The sequence below is a fragment of the Sinohyriopsis cumingii genome, chromosome 2 (genome assembly GCF_028554795.1).
Source record: "Sinohyriopsis cumingii isolate HCF-2022 chromosome 2, ASM2855479v2, whole genome shotgun sequence".
In the NCBI taxonomy this organism is placed as follows: Eukaryota; Metazoa; Mollusca; class Bivalvia; order Unionida; family Unionidae; genus Sinohyriopsis; species Sinohyriopsis cumingii.
The window spans coordinates 162,608,290-162,628,506 of NC_142962.1; the positions used below are offsets into that span (position 1 = coordinate 162,608,290).

The window sequence follows — 20,217 nt, forward strand, 5'->3', positions numbered from 1 at the left end:
GTTTGCAGAGAATTAGTGACGCTAGTTCTGTATCTGGGTTATTTCAGGTTTAACTAGAAAACTGCCAAGTGAATGCGATTTGATTAATGTTATCCTTCATTGGGATCATTTTGCACTGGTCTAAATTTTTGCTCATGATAAAATGTATAGAAATGGTTTCATGAGCGATATATATATATATATATATATATATATATATATATATATATATATATATATATATACGATAAAGAGCTCAATGTCAAACACTATTCCGGTGTTGCTATGTAAAATTACACGCAATACATAATTTCAGTATCGATCACCTCGAATGTAAATCCAAACATATCGTGATTATGGAAAGCGGTCTCCGTGCCGAGCGAATCTAATGCTCGTTGAATTCTGCTACAAGTCGGTTATTTTCCCCTTATTTCCAAGGACTTCTCGACAAACCTTTCCCAACTGGAAGTTCTAAGAACGCGCCAACGCTATAAATAAATTTCCCTTAATCAATGACTACAAAACCCAACTTATCATTTGCATCACAACTTCACAACTGCATGGCAACCTCACAAATCCATGGTTTCTCCTTGTTAGATTTCCCTAGCGTAGTACCGGCATTTAAGTACCATAAAACACAAATCACAGTTCCAACGCTAAATAATGGGAACTATTTAATTATTTTCCTACTCCATCTCTGAGTCAGTCGAACCATGATCTTGAGCGTCATTTCGCATGTGACTTTACACCATATTCACCATCATGCCAACAATAAAAGGCGTCGCCAAATAATGGAGAGATCCCTTCTCAATTACTCCATGGCACAAAATATCGATCCCTATCACAAATATATTACATGTAGATACACCACAAATCAACACCTTTAGATTTAAATAGAAACTGCTTGCCTCGTGCCCACTTATCCGGCCTGACCTGAACTCACCTAGAAACTAAACCATGCCATCATGAAATCTCATCAATAATGTACACTGACGTTTGCCTCTATAGATTGGCTAATTACATCGGCTGAGAAATATTTCCGCAATACCTACTTCGCATAATCAAACAACTAATCACTAAAACCCAATAAATCTTTAAAATGGAGACATAAATATAATGGCGCATACCCTTAATTTATTACAATATTTTATGGTTGAAACTCTTCCCTACTGTGCAAAACCTTCATGGAGATCTAATTGTTTGCGTCATATATATGTCACCTGAGCACTCGTCAGTACAGGCAGAATACGTTGAAAACATTCAGCACATTATAGTTATGTATCCAAAGCACGCGTTTATTATTGGAGAAGATTTCAATGCTAGGCTATACTTCTACAGAACCCGATCTTCTTATCAATGCAGGTAAATAATATGATTGACAACAATGTAGCCTATTTCGAGGATATATATATACTAAGAAGGAAGGATTAACAAGGACAGAGATAAGCTAAATCACTATAGCGAGAACTGACTGATTCTTTTTTTAGCTACGTGGATTGAGTTTGCAAAGATAGATGTGAGAATGATATGAGTATTTGAAACGTTACGTCAGGGGCGCTCAACCTTTTATTTAGATCGCGAGCAGCATGAGCGAGAGCAGTGTAATAATTCAATGCGAAAATGCATCACAATTATTACATGACACTAATAACGTCTTATTACAGAGTTGTAATAATATTGCTAAATAAGATAGTCACATATTATGGTAGAGGCTATTGACACATCAGCACAATAGACGACTTCATTTGGAACACCACTTGAACCCGTTTGGAAAACTTTATACTTTTGGACTTTTGATTGAACTTTTAGGACTATTTTGAAATGAATTCACAATGCTTTAAGCTATTTTTAATTTTTCACTTTGTATTCTAGGGGACTAAATTATTTGTTGAATTTTACATAACATATTGTTTTCTCTTTTTCTGTTACTTAGTTTAAAACCATATAATCGTGTGTGTGTATGATATCAATAAAAGAGGTAGACGGGTTTCGGTCAACAAGCAGCTCTGGTATAATGCAGCTGTAAAGCAGGAAAACGTTGCGCATATGGCGCACATAGAAACTTCAGAAATTATATAATGGGAAATGACTTGGCTTTATATAAACATAAACAGGCAGAAACACAACTTGTAAAGAACATAGGAAAAGGCAAGTTTTATAAACGCACTTTCAAAAAACGATTCGAAACACTTCTTGGGTCTTTAAAATTACTAAATTCCACGTTCAATGGAAAGACAAACCGCAAAGGACGACACCAGTGCTTTTCAAAATACATTATGAGATAGACACGAATGCAAACTAATATTCACAAGGAAAATCTGGATTGAAAAAACTGAAAAAGTTTAAAACAATTAAAGTCGGAAAAATCATGTGGTATTAGTGAATGTCAAAGACTATGTGAAAACGTCAAATGGCTTGCCAAGCAGCGGGGGGGGGGGGGGGGGGGGGCGAATCCGACATTTTGTCCAATCGTTATTTTGCTTAATTATTACTTTCTGCACTCAGCGGATCCGGTGTAGTCAGCGCCGGTAAAAAAAAAACGACGACGGTCCATCCTACACGACGGTGACGTCATTTAGTTTAATTAATACGTTCTGCGCGCCGATCCCAGTTTTGTCAGCGTCCGGTAAACACAGCGACGACAGCGTCGATGTCATTGCCCCCCCCCCCCCCCGCTGCTAAGAAGTTATTTACAATGAAAATTATTTACAACTAACCGAATATTTGGTCAAGTCCGATACGATATCGTGTCCGAGGATCATGTAAATTTATCGTTACAAATCCATGTGGGGTCGACTGAGCATGACTAAAAAAGTTTCGAAAACCATTAAAGTCCATGTCACCGCCACACCAAGTTTGCCAGATATTTCGTAGCGTGTGTGTATCAACACCGTTAAATACAGCAAGAATATTACAGTTGTCTCTGATTACTTTTGGAATCTGAGTGTATCGTTGAGTGACATATATCACGTCGGTGTTTTTATGCCTGCCTCTGGAAAATATCCTAGCTGGGTTGTTTTGATTGTCTAACATAACATCATCGTACACGACTAGATTGTTAACGTCGTCATCAATATCATCAATGCCTGGTGCATCATTGATATCTGTAATAAACTCAATAACATTTTTTTCAGCGATCGCTGATGCATTCTCGTTAAAATCTTTCAACACCTCGTAGCATCGTTGATCATCTACGCTAGGGGCGATTAAATACAACTTATCCCACTTCATCCATCTCATTATTAAATTGAGTAACAATTGCGTCTTGCCGGATCCAGATGGTCCGATGATAATCATCCGGATCGAGTTTGGTAACGCTGCAACATGCTTAACTGGTTCTCTCGTTTTAGTCGCCGAAAAATCAATTATATTCATATCTCTATACATAAATTATGGATCTATATTGTGTGAAGTGTAGAGTGCGTACTGGCACAAATGATATGACAACCGTTACAACAAGAAATAACAGATCGGCGCTTACTGGTAAGTGTGTACAATGCGGTACAAAGAAATTTAGATTTATTTCTGCTAGACCCGGGGATGCTTAAAAAAAAAGCGAGGAGGTGATATTGCAGCCAAGTTATCAAAACTCCCCGGAACACCATGGGCAAAGTATCCAGGAGAAAAGCACCTCCCAGGATATAACTACTGTGGCCCCGGAACACGATTAGATATCAGACTCAATGATCAAAATCAGCCGCGACCCGGTGAGTATCCAATAAACGCTATCGACGAAGCATGTCGGATACATGATATAGCTTATCGTAGCGGTGATCTGCAACAGCGTCATATCGCGGATGTAAAATTAATTCACGCGTTAAATGCTATTCCTGATAAATCATTCAAAGAAAAATTGGCTTCATGGTTGGTAAAATCGGCTATGAAAGGTAAATTAATGATTGGAAGCGGAGCTTCTCGCGCTGGTAATTGAAAACTCTAGCGTTTATAATAACAACATGGAATCCATCTATTATTCTCCGAGAGGATACTGGAAAGGAAAGGCCGCAATTGGTAAACTCGCAAGCGCTGCAAAGGTAACAAAGGCCACTGCGGCTAATTGGTTATCCAAACAGGCTATATGGCAAATCTATCTACCACCGCCTAAACAAATCAACTTTTCGCGCTTTGATGTTACCGTACCCAATGAAGTTCATCAAGCTGACATATTATTTCTTCCGCATGACAACGGTTACAAATACGCGCTAACCGTAGTTGATGTTGCGAGTCGATACAAACAAGCGGAGCCGTTAAAAACAAAGTCAGCAACTGAAGTAGCCGATGCGTTTGAGCGGATTTACCGAAGGGGTCCTCTGCGCTGACCAAATCTATTACAAGTTGATCCTGGCAATGAATTTCGCGGCGCTGTTTTATCAACGCTGAAACATCATAGCGTCGCGATACGACGAGGTTATACTGCGCTACATCGTGATCAGGCAATTGTTGAACGATTCAATCGGACTCTTGCTGAACGGTTATTTGGATATCAATACGCGAAAGAATTCATTCAGGAAAAACGATCTCGTGAATGGGTTAAAAGATTACCAGGCGTAATTGCAGCGTTTAATAACGAGATTACCCGAGCAATCAACATGGAGCCCAGCGACGCGATTAAAAAAAAGTAAATACCCGGAAGATCAAAAATAGATAGCGTTTCCAAGCCGATTCTCGGCAATGTCACTGTTAGATATTTATATGAACCAGGAGAACTTGAAGGCGGCAGAGCAAGAGCTACTGATCCTATTTGGAGTGTTACCACACATAACATATCAACGATAACACGATCAACTGGTAGACCACCGATCTATAGACTGGATTCAACTGCCCCACAGCGTGGGTTTACACGCGAGCAACTACAAGTGATACCTGACGATACTCAATTACCCCCACGTGGTCTTAACTAGCGCCGTTGCGTCTATTGCACTCAAGACAAGTTAACCTTACATTGTTTTTGACATGACCGAGACTGTTATCGATCCTGTCCACGGTAAATTGGCGAGCGTCTTTATCCGAATAACGTCAGCGCATTACACAATTGCAACTCGCGCAGTGATTATTCTGTTGTTGTCGTAACGCAATTATTAATTCGGCATCAATATCAAAACGCCGCTGTTTTTTTTATCCTGTTGGCGGTAACCCGAGAGTTTTCTATCAATGACGCTAGCATCAATAATGTCATCGTTGTCACTGGCTTCGTCAATAACAATTCTTCGAAGCTGATTTATCCTCCGTACTCTGGACACTGCAAGATAGACTAGATTTGACCATTCGATGCGATTATCAACTATCCAAACAATTGTATCCGTGATAGTCAATCCTTGCGAGGAATGTATTGTCGTTGCGTATCCTAGCGTCCACGGGGATTTATCAGCACGTAGCGCGTCCTCGACGACACTGATATCAAAGAGCACAATATCATTCAACACAAGAATTTGTTTTTTTGTCCCTGACGCTGTCGGGCCCGGGATTTCAACTTCAATGTTCTGCCGCCGTGTATCCGCGGGTCTATAACATAACGGCACTGGACGCGTTGGAAACTTTTCCTTATGCAACGCAAACAACTTCCGCTGAAGTGTGTCTCTGACTATCTTTCTACTCGCTACAATCAAATCGTTTGGTCTCCATGTTTCCCAGAATTCATTTAACGGCGTTTCCGGAATCACCTCGCGGATTATTTCACATTGAACTCTATCCGGCTGTAATCTGATTAATTTTTTAACCTCGCGCAGTTGTTCATCAAGTGCTCGGTAATCAGTATCGGTTTCTTCATAATAGTCCACAAAACCCTTTAACCAATCATGTGGACCCTCGCCGACAAATGGTGGTGGTTGGCCATGGTCGCCACACATGATTACCGCTGTATTCGCGCGCAGCAACCACTCAAGAAACATTTGTAAAACATCTAACGAAACAGTACATATCTCATCCCAGATGATAACCTCAGGAATAAATTTTTCTCCCATTCGATCAGGAGTCCACTCACCGCCGCTGTATCGAAAAAAGCTGTGATAAGTAACGGCGTCAACATTTCGTTGTTTTATCTCTCGCGCTAGTCTATGGGTCGGTGTAAGCACGATTATACTTGCCCGCGTTCGAAATAATTCAATTGCCCGAGTCGTCTTTCCTGACCCGCCACAGCCGCTTAAATAAACTGTTTTGTATCTACAAATTGGATCAGAACACGGTGGTGCATTAGACCATTCTGATAAATTATCACCGCGTAAGTAATTATTTTCAACGGTGACATCTGCTGACGGGGAATAATCGCGTCGTATTTCATTTTTAATTCTCCATATACCCCAACTCTCGTCCGGACTAGTAAACTCGGCTAAGTTTCCCTTGTACTTTACGTCTATATAAAATGAATCAACGGCTACTCTAACCGCGGGGTCGGGAAATCTATTTATCATCGAGAATAAATTGATAGCGGCGTAACCCAACATAGACGCCCTCAAATGTGGATATGCCGGGCTGTCTCCATCGCTGTAGGTAACAACTGTACCCAACCTTGTTCCATTGGACAAGAAAGCTGTTTTGCAGTTCACGTATCTATTTTTTGCCACTGCGTCCTTGATTACGAAATCATATTCTGCGTCATCTATAATCAGCCGTGAGCAATATCGTTTGTAGTCGCAGTTTTTTCCACCTTGTGTGAACTTACCAATTATTCTTCTACCGAGATCTTTTGCCTCGCGGTTTCGTTGGTTGAATATCTTTTTTGACCATTCGATGATATATTCCTCGTCGGCATCAATGTGTGCTCTGGATTCGTCAATTATGCTATCTAAACGCTCTGGTTCTGGTAACCAGACTTCAGTCTGCGCCCGGTATGATATAATCGCGTCACTGACAATCAACGATACAAGCATGCTACAATCAATCATATACCGTAGCAGCGCTATTGGAAGCCACTTCTTTTCAGCCATGTGTCTACCGATCCAAATATAACAACAGCGATGAAGTCCTGCCGCGAATTCAAATGATACTATGCGAGCGAATCCGGTTAAATCAAAATCAGGCAGTGGTCCATTAATAGCAACACGAGTCATTTCATGTCTGGGGTGTCCAAATCGTTTGAAATACTCAGCGGCGGATCCATACCCGAGAAAACTCGCTGGATAACAGGCAACCATATCAACGGAAATCATAGCGTCGCGGTTGTATTCAGTGTTCCATAGTCCACCGTGATAGTATTCCAAACAACTGGATTGTACATCCGGTAGAAATTCCTTGCGCGTTGGTCTCCACGCATTTTTCCTTGCTGAAACATGAGCCGCAACCGATGGAATCGTAAAACAATTTGTTAGCAGTTGTTCATCATGCTCTTCAAATTCCATGGCGGTTTTTTTCATCTTGTTGTGAAACGCTTCAGTGCGATATAATTCACCGTTTGGTCTTACAAACTGATCAAAGGTATCCACATCGTTTTCAGCGCTGCGAAGTAACCACACTGATACAGGGTCGTTTTTACACAAGCAGGCAATAGCATCAAATAGTTTCCTCTCCGCGAGAAAACCATCCTCTCCCAGGAATTCCCCGGGGATATACTTTACTGTTCTATCCCGTGGAAATATTGTGACCGCGGGCGTCCACGCGTGTTCGTTATGATCAATAATTTTGATTCGGGCTCCATTTGATTTATACTTTGATTCATATAATACTTCACCGGTTATCGTTGTAACGGTTATTGGAAATCTCAGCGACGTTTCTAATTTCGCTATGTCGCTGATGGTTGCTCCTCGCTCGCGCACTGTCTCCTCCCATTGGTTTATTTTACTACGTCGTAAATCGGTCAGTTTATTTCCTCGACACGCATTTGTAAAATGCTCTATTACTCGTTCTGCTACACAATTTATCCCCGTTGACTGTTTCATCGGCGCTAGTTTTCCGATATCAGGTTTCTTATTTAACGGGTATATTCCATAGACAACTGCTGTTTCAGGATACGCTCGTTCATAGTATGGTCTGTCAATTCCGGTTAACAGCCCTGGCTTGGAGTCGCGGCTAACAATGACTGATTTCTTGTCGCTGAGAACCGGTTCAAATTTATCACGTATGATCCAATTACCTGATTCCACCCGGACAATGAATTTTACTCTGAAGAAATACTTGCTGGAGCCAAGTTGTGATATTATCGTTGCTGTGCGGTTGTCGTTCATGGTAGCATCAACAACACCATCAATTCGAAATGTTGACCAACTATGAGATGCACCATCACGCTTGAATTCATTGATACAGTCGCGTATTTTATTTAACAGGGTTCTATCGTTTATTGACGCTTTTGGTGCGTCCTTGAGGGCTCTATCGAGATTGAACTTAATATTTTTCCAGGGCTTAATTCCTGCTAATCTCTCGAACTCCTCCATATAATTAAAACAAGTATTTAAATAAAAGAATATAGTATAATGAATAAATGCAAATGGTTGATGATTGGGTCGACAACCCCGTGCAATAAATCATGTAGAGGTGAATTCTGCGGGTATCATTTACAAAGCGTTCGTAATGGTTCTCTTGGCCCCCTACCGTGCTTGGTTTGCCACGTTGGTGTAAGAGGAAAATCGCAGTTGTGTATCAATTGTGGCGGAAAGCGATACAGGGAACTAACACGCTATTATGACAAGCGAATAAAAAACGCCGTCATTGACCCCACCGCTGACTCAGTCATCAAAACTCCTCAGGACTACATTGCAAGGTTTATAATTAAACCAAACAATGAATTAGACAAGTAGTATTATTATACAAATGAACCAAGAATTTCAGCCGCATCCCGTGCTCGTTAATTACGAGGCATCTCGCGACGGCGTTGTTAGAAATTGTAGACTGAAGAAGCTGGTTGGTACCGTAAATAATCGCGGATATTTGATGTTTACTGCGGGAGGAAAAAGCTATTATGTTCACAGGATTGTATTTGAAGTATTTAACGGATTAATCAAGAATGGGTTTGTGATTGATCATATTAATAATAATAAGACTGATAATTCTCTTATAAACTTGCAAGCTATCTCGCAAAGTCAGAATACCAAAAAAGGCGGAACCGGTAAATACTCAAAAAAAGCAAAACCCGTAAAGTCATTTGATACAATAACGCACGAAGAAAAAACTTTTCAGTCGATGAATGAAGCCAGTAGATATTTTGATATTTGTGTGCCCGCAGTACAATTTGTTGCAGAAGGAATACAAAATTCAGCGATCTCAAAAAAGACCGGGCGCAGAATTCGATTTTCATATGTAACATCAAAGGGGAATAACTCGTGATGGTATATCACCGAGTGACAAAGTTACCGACAGTGTGAACGCTACAGTCTATTACAATTAATAAATTGTTTCTTCCGGAAGAAAACTGATGGAATAAATTGTCTTTACAAACAACTGTAATATTTTGTTTTATGTTTCATCGAATGTTAACACACCTCGGGATTGATACGCGGGGTTCATTTTGTAAAATAATTTTTTTTTTGATATTAGAAATAAGATGTTTTATAAGAATATGAATATCGAAGACATCAATAATATATTAACCGAGATTTTAAAATTAAAAAATCAAGGAATTGAATTATCTGATAAGCTTGATAACCAAAAAATATTGTCCGATTATGAAATTATTAACGAGCAATCAAAGAAAGGTCGATATACCTTGCCACGCGAGTATTCTTTTATAAAGCGATTACAATATACGATCAATGAAAACTTGTATGGCAATGACGTAAATGCATTTATTGGACTATTTACTGCCGTTGAGACAGTACGAAAAAAACTCGGACAGGCTTTTGAACGACGTCGAGAAATCTCTAAAAAAATTAAAAACATTAGAAGGATTATAGACGAAAACTCCCTGGAGCCCCTGGGATATATCCCCCTCGCCACACTCGGCGGGAAATTAGAAATTACGGAGCAATTGCAATAATGGTAGGCGAATCACTTACTACTCGGCTAGCCAGAGAGCGGCTAGTAGCGCTTAAAAAGTTCATACCGTTACGAGACAGGGTCCGAAAACAACTTCAAACGCGGCAACAACTACAAACTGATTTTACTGTTGGAAGCGAACAGCTCTTTGCTCCGGTAACTAAAGCGACCAAAGATGTTACGGCGGCAACTGTGCCCGTCCTCGGTGCGCTTGAAAAGATAGCGGCTCAGACCGAGCAAACAAAAAAGTCTCTGGAAACACTCCCTGCGAAAATAGCGGTTGCTACAACACGGAGGCCGCCACCACTCGCTATAACGGACCCACAAGAACCTTATGTTACAATGGCCGATGAAGAAGAACTAGGTGCTACCGCAAGAGAACCAGAAGAAGAAATACCGGAAGAAATACCGGAAGGAATACAGGAAAAAAAAGAAAGAGGGGAGAATATACCCCGTAATGTGCTTAAAAAGGACACAATAGATCAAATTAGAGCCTTCGACAGCGATGAAGAATTAGTTAATTTTACTGTTACAAATTTTGCTAAGGGCACACGAGATAAAAAGCATATCAATAGCGGTTACGAGAAAAATATAAAGACGTTAAAGGATTGGACAAGAATAGTGTATTTAGCAGGTAGATATAAAGATGCATTACCACATCGTGGTGATCCCAATTACGACGCATTCCACAAGGAAGTTGAAAGTAAAAAATCAAAACACGGAAAAGGATACTCTGTTGGTAAAGACGTTGCTTGTCCTGGTAGTGTTCTCAGTGATATATCACGGCTAGAAATACTAATCGGAGGAAAACGAGCCGGAAATAACTCTACGGAAATAATCAATGAGGCCGCTGATATTTGCAGGCGTTTATTTGCCGGTGGTATCATGGACATTAATGCATATCGAACGCTCATAGACGAACTCGTGGATGATTAAAAAAATTATAAAATTATAAAATTGTCGTTTTTTGTCAGTTTTTGTCAATTTTTGTCAATTTTTGTCAGTTTTTGGTCGTTTTTTGGTCGTTTTTGGTCGTTTTTTGGTCGGTTTTTACGGGTGAAAACCCCAGGAAATCATTTAGAGAAAATCGATATTTTTTACCAAAAACCGGCAAAAACCAACCAAAAACGACAAAAAATCGACAAAAAACGACAAAAATTGACAAAAATTGACAAAAACCATGGATTTTTACCGCCGATGAAAACCCCAGGAAATCATTTAGAGAAAATCGATGTTTTTGACAAAATTTATGATTCGGTGGTGGGAAGGGGGTGATCAACCACTAATTGGAAAACACTGGTGTTTTTTATAATAAAGATGATTATACACTACAACCATGATAAACCAGTCAGCGTCTACGTGGTAAACTCACGATTGCCCGTATACTGCGCGTGGTACGGAGACGGTCTCGGTAGCACCATTGCGGGGTTATTTACAAGAATGGCTCCAAAAGTAGCGCCGTTAGCTAAACAATTAGGAATGAAGGCTATTGATGTTATTCGTGATAAGGGTATTAGTGCTATTGGAGATGTTGCCGGAAGGGTGTTTTCTGCAGCAAAGGACAAACTAATGTCGTTGGTAAAATCCAAGGGATTTTCACGAAAAAGAAAACAGAAACCACCGGTGATGCCATCAACGACAGTGATGCCTGCAAATGTCAGTAAAGTAATAAATAACGCCGTGGAAGAAAAACTAGCGTCGTTGGTAAACAATAATCAAGATGACATCGCAAACATAATAGCGGGGAGTGGTTTAAAACGACGACGATGATTTAGATGCATCAGCGTATTATTAAATAAAATGTTTAAACGAACAGCTGACCCGGCGTTTGATATGGACGCACCAGTGCACAAGGATGATTCTGTCCGTAATTATCAATTTTATTCCTATCATGCAGTACAACCCAACATACGATCGCGAATTGAACTTCAAGTCCATGATACCAGTAAATATTTTTTGCCGTGTGAAGCGTTTATTGAAATCGAAGGAGAACTTGTAACAGAGGCCGATACTCCTGCTGTACCAGCACCGTATCCAGATGGTACCAAAGTTGGCTTAGTCAATAACGGCGTAATGGCGCTATTTGAGAGCGCAAAATATCTCATTGACGGGCGAGAAATTGAATCAATAGAACGTGATGTTGATGTTGCTACAACAATAATCGGGCTAGCAAGATATTCCGACGATTATACAAGATCAGCGGGTCCATCTATGATGTTTGCAAAGGATACTAGAAACACTGCTGGAAACTCGCAATTTGTGGTAAGACGACCAAGAAATAATGCTGATAGCGCTAACGCTGATGTTGAGAATATGATTATAAACAGCGATCCTAATTTTAACATCGGAGCTGCAACACGCATATCAATGTTAACAGGGCCGCGTAGATCTTTCTCATGCGCGATTCCACTGCATCATATATTTGGATTTTGTAGGAACGTGCGAAAAGTTATCTACGGAGCAAAGCATACCGTGGTGCTTGTGCGAAAAGGTGATGATAGAAATGCAATTTGGAGAATTCCAGCGGATCTTGCGAATCCAAATAATGACTCTGGTAAAGTCGTTTTAACTAAAATATTATTGTGGATGCCAGTAATGACTCCATCCATTACCACAGAGGCACGATTGCTATCCTTTATGGAGCAGGGAGGAAAATCATTACTAAGTTGGCTAACAACAACAACAGATACTAAGCAATCAAATATCAATGGTATATTTACATGGAACCAGGCATCACAACAAGGCATTTCGGCTCCGCGTCATATATTTGTTGCGTTGCAGGATATGACGAGAGTTGATAATCAACTATCCAGCCATATGATATTTGATCGATTAGGCGTTACTGACGTTTCGCTGAGAATAAACGGCCAGCAGGAACCATCTGAGGATATACAACTTAATTACGGTCAAAACCATATTGCACGCGTGTACCATCGGTTGCTGTCGTATATGAGTCGTGATCAAAACGTCGACACTGGTTTGCAAATATCACAACATGATTTCAAAGAACTATATCCGATCTATTACTTTTCGCTGGAACATCTTGATTTAACAAGACAATCCGTCGTTGATATACACTTCCGAGCTAATGTAACTCGCGGCGTTATTGCCGATTATAGAGCGGTTGCTGTCATTCTCAGCGATAAATCAATGCTGCTAGAAGGCGTTGGTGGACGAATGAGAATCGTTGATGCACCAGTGGAAGACATGTAATTGAAAACATAAACGCGTTTACAATAAAAATGTCGTATAATGTTGTCGGTGTAGAGTTGACCGATGGTCAAGTCAAGAAATTACGATCAAAGTCGGCTAAACAATGCGGAACCACAATAACGTTAAAGCCGTCACAGATGGCAGGTGGTAATCATAAGATATCGTTGACGGCGCGTCAAATAAAACATTTCAATGATGCGATGAAGAATAAAAAGGGTGTTCAAATAGATTTTTCGGCCGCAGCGATTAAAAACATGGAAAAGACCGGTGGGATATTTCCGCTGTTAACTGCGATTCCAGCGTTGATTGCCGCGGCGGCCCCAGCAGTGGCGAAGGCGGCGGCGTTAGGAGTCGTTGGTACCGCGGCGGGAATGGCATTGAAGAAGGCAACCGGGAAAGGCTATAAAAAAAAACGATCCGTAGCCGGAAAGGGTCTAAGACTACCGGGAACCCCGTATTCATGGTACTCGGGGAAGAGTCTAAGACTACCGGGAACCGTTTAATGACTCCTATGTCTAATTTTGATTTAATAGATGCCGCAAACGCGTTAGCGATAAAAAAACTTCAGAGGTGTTTTTATGAGGGATCAATTACCGACAAAACCAAGGAATATTGAAACCGGTATAATTAACCTCGATAAATCCTCCGGAGCGGGAACTCATTGGGTTGCATACGCAATTGATCCGCGTGCGATCGTCTATTTTGATTCATACGGGTTAGCCCCGCCAAACGAGTTCATGCGGTATATCCGGGCGTGTTCAGCCCCGGTTTTTTATTCCACGCTGCCAACACAACAATTAAGTGACCCACCGATATGCGGCCGTGAGGTATTGAACGTACTCGCGGCGATTTCATCATCGCGGAAACCACCTCATGTGGTTGTAAACGAATACACTAGTGGGGTCGTAGAGGCCCGGCGGGTTAATTAAAAACACTGGTTTTTTTTACAATAATAATGATTGATATCTGGGGACGACCGGTTTCGGCGCTGAAAAAATCCACGGAAACGCTCGCCACCGATGACATAAAAAAACTAATCGAGGATGAAATCGCTGATACGTTAAATTTAACCAGTGTTGACCCGGGCGAAATAGTTGTATTTCAAGACCGCCAGGGTAAACTGAAATCCAGTAATGTGTCGCTGAATGACGTTTTAATACGACAGCGTGATGCCGCCGAGAACAATATCGCGTTGTATACCGATGACGGACGACTTGAATCCATCTTGACGATAAATGGAAAAATAAGTACACTTGGCGACAATTATATAACCATGTCGGATTCGTTAAAAAATTTGTATGATAGACTTAACGCGCAAGCAAATCAGTTCGAGGGGATACAAAAGTCTGTCACCGATATACAACTCACTACTGCTAGTTTTTTTGGAACCCCGACGGTAACCGAACCGAATCTTGTAGGGATAAAAAATACTATTTCGGAGTTTACAACGCTGTCGGGCCAATTTACCTCGTTACGAAAAAATTTTAACAGGGCTGATAACACCATTGATAAATTCTTTGGTAAAAAAAATACCAGACCGGAAGAAATTACAATAACTATAAATGATATCACTGCGTATGGACAGGAAATAGGAACAATCAAAACTGATGTTGAAGCGAACAAAAGGAGTGTAGACGCGCATAAACTGGAAATAGAAATAATCAAAACTGATGTTGAAGCGAACAAAAGGGGTGTAGACGCGACACAGGAAATAGAAATAATCAAAACTAATGTTGAAGCGAACAAAAGGGGTGTAGACGCGCATAAACGGGAAATAGAAATAATCAAAACTAATGTTGAAGCGAACAAAAGGGGTGTAGACGCGCATAAACGGGAAATAGAAATAATCAAAACTGATGTTGTAACGAACGAAATGAGTATAGACACGCATAAATGGGAAATAGAAACAATCAAAATTAACGTTGAATCGATCAAAGGGAATGTATACACATATGGACAGGAAACAGAAAAAATCAAAACTGATGTTACAGCGATTAAAGACAGACTACCGGAGGTGACAAAAATAAAAATCCCTCATGAAAACACCATCAACACAGTATACACGATTCAGTATGGATCATTCGCTTGGACTCCTACACAGAATACAGTAAAAATCACCGCAACTGTTAAGGGTATTTATCGATTGACACTGGTTTCAATGATGCAGTTTAATATAACATCGTCAAGTTCATTCGGGTTTAACAATACAATATCAACAATTATAGACAAGGACGCAGCTGAACTGTTTACAATTAAAGCCGTTGATAAAAATTTAACCGGGGCAAACATTACATGGTATGCGGAATTCGTTGTGGATCTAAGTGAGTAATTGAAAACACTAGCTCTTTTAAAATAAAATGCCCACCAGGGTAATTGAATCAGAGGTATCACCGACATCACATCAATATCGATTCAATACCGTAAAAGAATTCTCCGCGAATTTGAAAACGCTTTCCGAACAATACCGTGTAAAAATAAAAAAATACCGCCGAAAAATAACCACCATCGACGCGGTCGTGTACTCGGTGTCGGGTATAGTAGCCGGTACCGGTGTTATTTTATCCACGGTGACCATGATGGCCCCGATCGCTGTTCCAATCGCTATCTCCGCGGCGACAACAATTGCTGGAGTCGCCAACGCAATCACTAGAAAGATATCATCGTGTTCTCAGAAAAAACTCAACGAGTATACAGTAAAACATCAAATAGTATCCGACGCGTACTCGAAATTATCCGGGTTGATCTCGTTGGCGATAGATAATTCGTTTATATCCGATGCTGAATTCTCCACGATGGTCCAGTTGTATGACTCCGCGATGTCAAAAATCGAGGATTTTCAACTGGAAGCTGGAAACCACGTCTCTGAAACCACTTCAATGGGCTTAAAACATTCTCCTGAAAACAAGCAGGTTGTTAATATTCGGTGTTGAAATTAAACACTAGAAACGACGAATAATAATAATGTCGCTGAACCCCGAAGGGTTGCAATTACTTCAACGGATCGCGGAGAACACCACTCCGGTACAAACAAATATGATATCGATAACATCAACGAAGCCAGAATTCAGTGTAAACTTCCCCTCTCCGATTCCAGTGAAGGAAATAGCGCTGGCAAAATTGCGAGTATATCACAGTTGGCCTAATATCCGAGCGGAAGCATTTAACGGACAACAACCTAATAACTCGCTGGTTTTTGCATGGACAAATAAACCCGATGGGACCCCAGACTGGAAGGAGGTTACAATACCAACTGGGTCATACCAAGTAGAACAAATCAATAAAGAATTTCAACGCAGGATAAAATCGATCACAGGAAAAGAATCAAAAATCGATATTACGGTTCATGAACCGACGTTATCGTTGACGATTGAAATAAGCACACCGGGGTATATGGTTGATATTTATAACAGTTCAATAAGAACCATACTAGGTTGGCCCGAGAATCCACCTAATGAAATCTCCGCGGATTTGCACACGAATGCGCAATCGTATCATGAAATTAATCCCAGTTATCGAGATAATTTGTCTATTATAAAAAGCACGTTATTACCCAGTTGGTTTATATTTCAAGACAGGAATGCCATACAGTGGTATTTTCATCATGACAAAACCCCTAAATCGATCGTCATATTAACAGTTATTTTAGATGATATCGCTAATGCTTTTAGCGAGATTAATCGTAATTACCAATTGCAACTAGAACAACTACGGAAAACAAAAGCACGAAAACACGTTGAGGTGTTAAATCAACTTATATCAGACATGGAATATATCAATGAACGATTAGTTAAAATGATATCCGATAGCAGCGATAATGATAAACAAAAATTCCTAACCGAGTATAATATCACAGAAGCCGATTTACCCGATTTCAAGTTTCCAGGATACAACGCGCCAGAACTAAGAAAGTCTCTTAATGATTTTCTCAGTCCATCAACTATCCTCAAACACGATAACGGAGATGGTGGTAGGCATATTGCTCCATACAACGTAAATATCGCATCGGTGATAGCAATCAATCTAGTGTGCGATGTTATCGAAGGGAGTTACCAGGTAGATACCAAACAATCAAATCAAGCTCAACAGGGGTATATCCTTTATTCATTTTCACCAACAGCCCCTCCCGGATTCTTAATCGTTGAGAGCCCGATTAATCCGGTCTATATGCAATGCCATAATCGGTTTTTAACGAGAATTAATTTTAGACTTACCGATCAGTCAAATAACCTAATTGATCTACAAGAGGAGGAGTTAGTGGTTACTCTATTTGTGAGATCATTGTAAATAGCCCCTTAGCAGCAGGGGGGGGAAATGACATCGACGCGGTCGTCGCTGTGTTTACCGGACGCTGACGACGCTGGGATCGACGCGCAGAAAAGTGTATTAAACTAAATGACGTCACCGTCGTGTAGGATGGACCGTCGTCTTTTTTTTTTTACCAGGCGCTGACTACACCGGATCCGCTGAGTGCAGAAAGTAATAATTAAGCAAAATAACGATTGGACAAAATGTCGGATTCGCCCCCCCCCCCCCCTGCTGCTTGCCAGAAACATTTAACTGCACGGCTGGTGTAAGGCAAGGGTGTATCTTGACCCATTGCTTACATTTGCCGTAACTGCTATTCAATTTCAGTGAATTCTAAATCAACTAAAGGAATATTGTAACATCTGGAAACTAAGACAAGAAAGAAAAGCTTAAATTGTAGTGGTTTTAATAGAGCAATATCTGAGAGGATATGAAAGTCGGTATTTTGCAGGTTGTCTGATAGAGACGGTATCTGACGTGCTATAAATATCTTCACTGTGCATTATTTCTGAAAAGGCATGGTATATATGTCTGGAAACGCTAGCTGGACAAATGTACTTTATTGGTCGAATACTACACTTAATCATTTTGGTGAACTGTGTGCAAAATTCACTATTTAAATACCAATTTTGAATTATGGATCAGACGTTTGTGGTTTTCACAAAGCAAAAGACATGGAAGCTGTAGATATTTTTTTTGTAAATATATTTCTGGCATTACAAAAGACACTCCAAATGTTTTCATCGAAAATAAGTTAGGTAAAATTCCAATAAAAGTAAAATAGTATAGTAGGATTCTGAAGTTCTCGTTTCATTTATTAAAGATGGCAGATGATAGATTCCAAAAGAAAGATATAACTTACAACCGACTTGGGGCGAACACGGTCACTGTTAAGTGAATAAAGTTTAGAATCAACTGTTTGTATGCGGAATGGGAAATTATGGGTTAATGGGGTTAGTGGGTATTGGTTAGTTGATGAGAACCTCCTTTTGATTATATTGTAACAAGATTGTGAAGATATTTTTCTACAAGAACTAAATGGAGAGTTAAATTCAGTTACGAATCTGTAATAAGATCAGAAATTATTAAGTGGTAAATGCTATATAGACTGGAAACTGCTTGCAGTGTTTACTTGCTATTTATTTTCTTACATAGAACCTTTCATAGAATGATAAATATGGGAAAAAAATTTTTAAAAGTATATTCAAAGATTGTACCATTTTTGTGTAGAAATTGAAGATGAGTTTCACTTTGTTGTTAAGTTCCAATGTATGATAATTTGAGAAATGCATATTTACATTTGCAAGATCATTGTAATGTAAATAGCAAATAATAATAATAATAATAATAATAATAATAATAAACAAATGTACAAAACATGACAAAGGAAATATACTGATGAATGAACATTCGAGTGTCAGGGAAATTTATATATCTTATATTCGGATAATTTCAGATAAAGTTAAAAACAATACGTGTATTCTCTTTTAAAGGCTATTTTTGCATTGATGAATTTGAATTTTTTGCCATTCGATCAAGTTGATATATTATAATTATTATAGGTCAATTGAAGTACAAAACAAAATGCATTGCTAGTGTTGCTGGTATCCGAACTCTTATGTTCAGATTTAAATATGCATTTTATTTGCATTCTTAATTCTGACTTGGGTAAAGGTGCAAGAAAATATGACCGATCACTCTGTAAGGTCTATCGAAAGGACCGATCACTCTATAAGGTCTATTGAAAGGTAATAAGTTAAATATGGATTAACACCTTGCTTCCTTTCCGCGTGATATCGTGTCAACCAGACCTGCAAATTTTCTTGACAACAACGATGTTGTAAATTACATGAAACGAATCAGTGTCCAATTGGTTTAATTACTCCATACAATTTTACTAACACGGAAATTCAAATTTTAACTGATCACATGGAATGCGTCTATCATGAAAGTTATACACAGGAAAAAACATGTACCATTTTTCAGTCAAATGTAATGTAAACACTTTTTTTCTTATCTTATTGACAACATAAATAAGTTTGACTTGAAATTTATCCTTTCCTACATAGTTTGGAATATGATATAATTGTATATTTGCTGATTATGGCTACACATCCATGCCCATTTATCAGGGCCTTTTTCTTGCTGATTATGGATGCACATACATGCCCAGATATCAGGGCTTTATTCTTGCTGATTATGGCTACACATACATGGCAAGTTATCAGGGCCTTTTTCTTGCTGATTATGGCTACACATACATGCCCAGTTATCAGGGCCTTTTTCTTGCTGATTATGGATGCACATACATGGCCAGTTATCAGGGCCTTATTCTTGCTGATTATGGCTACACATACATGCCCAGCTCTCAGGGCTTTATTCTTGCTGATTATGGCTATACATACATGGCAAGTTATCAGGGCCTTTTTCTTGCTGATTATGGCTACACATACATGCCCAGTTATCAGGCCCTTATTCTTGCTGATTATGGCTACACACATGCCCAGCTCTCAGGGCTTTATTCTTGCTGATTATGGCTACACATACATGACAAGTTATCAGGGCCTTTTTCTTGCTGATTATGGCTACACATACATGCCCAGTTATCAGGGCCTTTTTCTTGCTGATTATGGCTACACATACATGCCCAGTTATCAGGGCTTTATTCTTGCTGATTATGGATGCACATACATGCCCAGCTATCAGGGCCTTATTCTTGCTGATTATTTCTACACATACATTCCCAGTTATCAGGGCCTTTTTCTTGCTGATTATGGATGCACATACATGCCCAGCTATCAGGGCCTTTTTCTTGCTGAT

The 20,217-nt window shown here is 39.7% G+C and overlaps 1 protein-coding gene across 1 annotated transcript in view; it reads left to right on the forward strand.

Annotated features, from left to right (window-relative positions):
* The first annotated feature begins 1,242 nt into the window (after positions 1-1,242).
* LOC149806227 (atrial natriuretic peptide-converting enzyme-like) overlaps positions 1,243-20,217 on the forward strand; it is a 212,118-nt gene continuing 193,143 nt past the window's right edge. The window contains exon 1 of the mRNA XM_089935342.1: positions 1,243-1,341. Coding sequence (XP_089791468.1) covers positions 1,336-1,341 — 6 coding nt within the window. The 5' untranslated portion in view covers positions 1,243-1,335. The remainder of the gene's footprint in view (positions 1,342-20,217) is intronic.